Genomic DNA, 4,243 nt, shown 5'->3' with positions numbered 1-4,243 from the left:
ATGCAAAGTTCCTTATTTCTTCGATGTTGGGTTAATACTCCCAACAAGAATTGCACATTAATCATCAAGTTGCTTTACTGCATTTTGCTACATGATCTGAAGAAAACAAAGAAGGCAACATTTATTTACTTTCTATAAGCAAATGGAGTATGTATGCTATATAGTTGGATTCATTCATCTTGAATAAGCACACTTTTCTTAATGTCAAACGAAAATCATAAAGAAAAAACCACCGAGTACAACACAAATAGTTGTATGATCTAGGTCGAGTATACAACAAGATTTTCTGCTCACATTTTCTGTAATGACGTTATGCTCATTTCTTGTCACTGCATAATGCATATATGTAAATAATGGAAAGTGATTTATACACGCTAATTTTCTCCTATTCTCATCATGTTTATATCTGGCCATTGAGATCAATGGACATGAACAAGCCTAATATGTGGAAGAAAAAAAAGAGTGTTTGAAAATGATTTTCTTAAACGAATGATTCCATTTGGATTCAATTAAATTAATCACTAGATCTCAATTTTACTTAACAGATTTAATATCCACTTGACTCAATAGCAGTTAATCAGTTTCCTTAGAACGTTTTCTTTCTTAATGGATTCCCTTTTTATCTTCGGTACAAAATCTTACTAGTTCCTATTGTTCAATAGGACTTAGAGACAACAAAAAATTCCTCAAACCAATAAATCAAGAAAGTTGCAATATGTATCAAGTAAAGAATTAGTACTAATGCTGTTCCTTCATTTCTTTGGCAATATTCAACGATTCAAGGAAAAAAATTCATCATTGTATTATGCAGAAAAAATCAGTAAACTTGCACTACATGAGCTCTTCCACATGAAAATGAAAACTAACTAATTTGTTGCTATGCTTAATTTGAAGCGCCACATATTTTGACGATCAGCTTGAAATTGCAAGTTAAACGTACGTACGCATGTAGTTGCAAACCCATACAGACTCGAGCAAACTAAAGTCAGAGTCTGAGCTCCAAATCTAGATCTTGGGTGTCACTTGATTCAGAGTTGTGACTGCTTGAGCCCAAGGAGCTACTTCTATGTTTTTTACTCGTCCTGTGATGAGAGTCCTACATATATAATACCATCACCAAATAAATTCAAACTTGGATCACCAGTACATTTATAAACCTACGAAATAAATAGAAAAGACAGTATATCAATTGATAAATATTTTTTGCATCCAATTTTTCTCTTTCTACACATCTCTATTAAATTGTTAATTGTTAAGAGGGAGGGAGACTGGTGGGGATCGAACCCGCACCGGGATGCATAAGCGTCATTTGCCACTGCGGTAAAGCGTCATCTGTGTTTATTATTGTCTCTTGATTTTCCTTTAATAACAGGGGTGTACATGGTGAAAAAATGGATGTGTTGAAATTATGTTCCTATTAATTTTGTTTCATATTATAGAAATGAATGTGTCAAAGTAGAACTACATTTGATATGTGAGAGAGCATGTGATTGTAAGTACCTCTACTGGAGGTGGATTTAGAAGGTGTCTGGTCATGCTGGATTGCACAAAATGTTGGGTGTCTAAAATGGCATTACCGGGGACGTCCCATCTGGTTTTAAGAAATTGAAATTTTACGTACGGGTTAAAAACAAACACAGTTTCAGGAAAAGAAAAACAGTTCACAGAAGTCACAAAGAATTCAAGAGAGAGAGCGAGAGAGTAAGCATATACACCTGGCTGTTGTACTAAGTTGGGAATTATGTTCACCACCATATGTCATGTTTGCTCTTTCATATTCACCAAGACCGCCCATCTGCAAAACCAGGAAATTTTAAGGGATTGAATTACTTAAAATTCCACAAGATTGATCAGAAGTTCTACTCATACGAAAATAAAATCCATTGATCTGAATTACTATCTTTCAAGGCTGATCAAGAGTATGATTTTCAGAGGTAATGAGGATTTGGCTATAAAAACTGGATTTGATGTGGCCAGCGACTAACTAGGGTTGGAGCCAAAAAACGAACAAAATTAAGAAACTTAGAAAAGTCAATCAAAAGGGGGAAAACCGCTTTTGTTCTAATAAAACCGTTATTGTTCACCTCAAAAGGGGAAGAAAAGAATTGCTCCAATTGGGTAAAACTGTTTGAACTGTAAGCGTTTGTTGTGGGTGGTGATGATCAAGATATAGATGAAGTTGGACATGACTTCACAAGCATTGATCCACATATATGTATGTGCATGTTGACTCGTCAACAAATTAACTTGGAAACGAAATTACAATTAATGAAAATGGTGGGAAATTACACAAACGCACCATGATGTTGGGGTGGAAGCCATGGAAGCCATAAGAGAGTGAGGAAGTGGAGGATGGTGAAGAAGAGAAAGATGATGATGGTATGGATGAATAAGCTGTTTGCGCTCTTGTCTCCTCCTGCATGATTATAAGAATTTATACTAAAACCCCATTAGAATTAAAATTCTCTCTCTGCAAATGAACCCAATACGAATTACTCAGAGATAGAGAAAAGGTATATGCATACGCACGTTGCTGAAACTAGTGGAGTATGGAGAGTGGAGGGAAGGGTGATAAGTGCTACCCATTTGACCATGTAATCTGATCTTCTCCAATTGAGCCACTCCAAGGCCTCTCTGGGGTTGCTTTGGCTTGTCTGAATTGCTCTTCTTTCCCTTCCTCGAAGAAGAAGAAGAACCACCACCACCTCCTCCTCCTCCCATGTTTGGCTCCCCAAAATAACTGCTCCCCATCTGATCAATCCTCTTAATTTCGATTTCTCCTCGCGCTAGGTATGTACGTATGTATAAGATTAGCACTTCTAGAGAGAGAGAGACGCACACAGAAATAGAGCAAGTAGAGAGAGAACGAGAAAACTGGTTTTGCAAATCCCAAACTCTGTGGCAAGCTATTAGCTGAGAAATCAGAGATCTCCAGTGACCTTTTAAAGCTGGTTTGCTAAGCCAGTAATTATTGCATAGCTGGATCAGATTGTGTGTAGATTCTAATGCTTTATATACTTAGATTTTATGCTCCTTCTCTTTAGTTTTCCCTTAATTTCATAACTTCTCTAATTTCTTTACTTTAATATTTACCATATTATTTGATAATTGTCACATACAATATTGTATTCAATTTATCAAATATTTCTTTTCCTTCAGATGTGGACTTTATACACTGCCACTTGAAAGCGATTGTCTATATGATTTAAAGTGTTAAAATATTGTCCGTTAATCGAACAAGAAACTACCTTACCACGCGCTGTAGACGAGTTGCGTATGTCAATAGCTAGTTCATGCCGTCTGCAAATTTTATTATAAATTTTTTGTTTTTGATGATAAATTAACAATTAACATTTTGCTTTGGCTGCCATACTTATGACAGAATTTTTACAGTAGCATCTTTAGGATATATCGAAATTGGATTATATTTAAGCGAATTATTATTATCATTTTCAAAATTTCATTTTATATTCCTCATAAATGTATTTTTCTTTCTAATTATAGAGAGTTTGGAGTGCAAAATGAGATTTTTGAAATGCGAATAACAATTCTCATATTTAATTGGTAATAAAAGATATTGAAAATTTAGAAAAATGCTTTTATTTGGTCAAAGGAATGTAAAAAAAGTATATTACTTTTTTTAATTTTATTACAAACGATATTATATATTGTGAAAACTGTTATTGTCATTCTAAAAATTTCATTTTAACTTCGCACAAGCGTATTTTTATTTGTAAATATAAAAAATTTGGTGTAAAAAATGAAAATTTTAAAATATCATTAACAATTCTCTATATTGTTTTAAATTAAATTATAAATATGAGATTAAAGAGAATTTAGAACGCGATGAGTTAAAAACAAAGACTCTGTCCGTTAAACAATCCATCACTAGCATATCATTTCTTTTGATTTTGCAGGTTTTAAACTTAAGTGGGTTCCACATTTGCATGTGGTTTCCAGTTCCATGATCATCTTGTATATCAGCTTACGGTGCCCTAAAAGCCCCAGCTGTTAACATTTCTTTAAGCAACTTATTAAGAAAGGAAAAAGCATTATAAAATATATTATATAGCACATTATGGAAGCTAGACCAAATCACATTTAAATTATAGATTCTAGAAATCTTTTTTGCAGCTTCATAGGGATTGTCTATTACTGATGAGGATTAAATGAAAAAATATTGGCTTCTCAAGCAGCTAACTATCTGTACGTGTAGGTCGATCTTATATATTTAATTAATTAA

The 4,243-nt window shown here is 33.7% G+C and overlaps 1 protein-coding gene across 3 annotated transcripts; it reads right to left on the bottom strand.

Moving 5' to 3' along the window:
* Window positions 1–716: 716 nt before the first annotated feature.
* Window positions 717–3,055, bottom strand: LOC103944022 (protein SPEAR1). 3 transcript variants are annotated; one of them, XM_009354414.3, is made up of 5 exons: window positions 2,530–3,046; window positions 2,300–2,416; window positions 1,716–1,795; window positions 1,501–1,591; window positions 717–1,096 (listed from the first exon to the last, which is right to left on the bottom strand). In XM_009354414.3, the coding sequence occupies exons 1-5, from the start codon at window positions 2,749–2,751 to the stop codon at window positions 986–988; spliced, it is 621 nt and encodes a 206-aa protein (XP_009352689.2). In that variant the 5' UTR covers window positions 2,752–3,046; the 3' UTR covers window positions 717–985. The 3 variants fall into 3 exon arrangements, with proteins under 3 accessions (XP_009352689.2, XP_048424060.1, XP_048424029.1); XM_048568103.1 differs by lacking the exon at window positions 2,300–2,416 and having other exon boundaries at window positions 2,530–3,055; XM_048568072.1 differs by lacking the exon at window positions 1,501–1,591 and having other exon boundaries at window positions 2,530–3,048.
* Between the last annotated feature and the right edge of the window lie 1,188 nt (window positions 3,056–4,243).

This window comes from the organism of the source record quoted next, unplaced genomic scaffold (assembly GCF_019419815.1).
Source record: "Pyrus x bretschneideri cultivar Hongxiangsu unplaced genomic scaffold, Pyrus_bretschneideri_v1 Contig1, whole genome shotgun sequence".
Lineage (NCBI taxonomy): Eukaryota > Viridiplantae > Streptophyta > Magnoliopsida > Rosales > Rosaceae > Pyrus > Pyrus x bretschneideri.
This window is presented reverse-complemented; position numbering and strand designations above follow the sequence as displayed.

Coding starts and splice junctions, on each gene's coding strand:
- LOC103944022 (XM_009354414.3), bottom strand. CDS start 2,751: ATGGGGAGCAGTTATTTTGGGGAGCCAAACATGGGAGGAGGAGGAGGT. Junction 2,417..2,529: donor ACTCCACTAGTTTCAGCAAC/GTGCGTATGCAT, acceptor ATAATCATGCAG/GAGGAGACAAGAGCGCAAAC. Junction 1,592..1,715: donor CAACTTAGTACAACAGCCAG/GTGTATATGCTT, acceptor TCTTAAAACCAG/ATGGGACGTCCCCGGTAATG.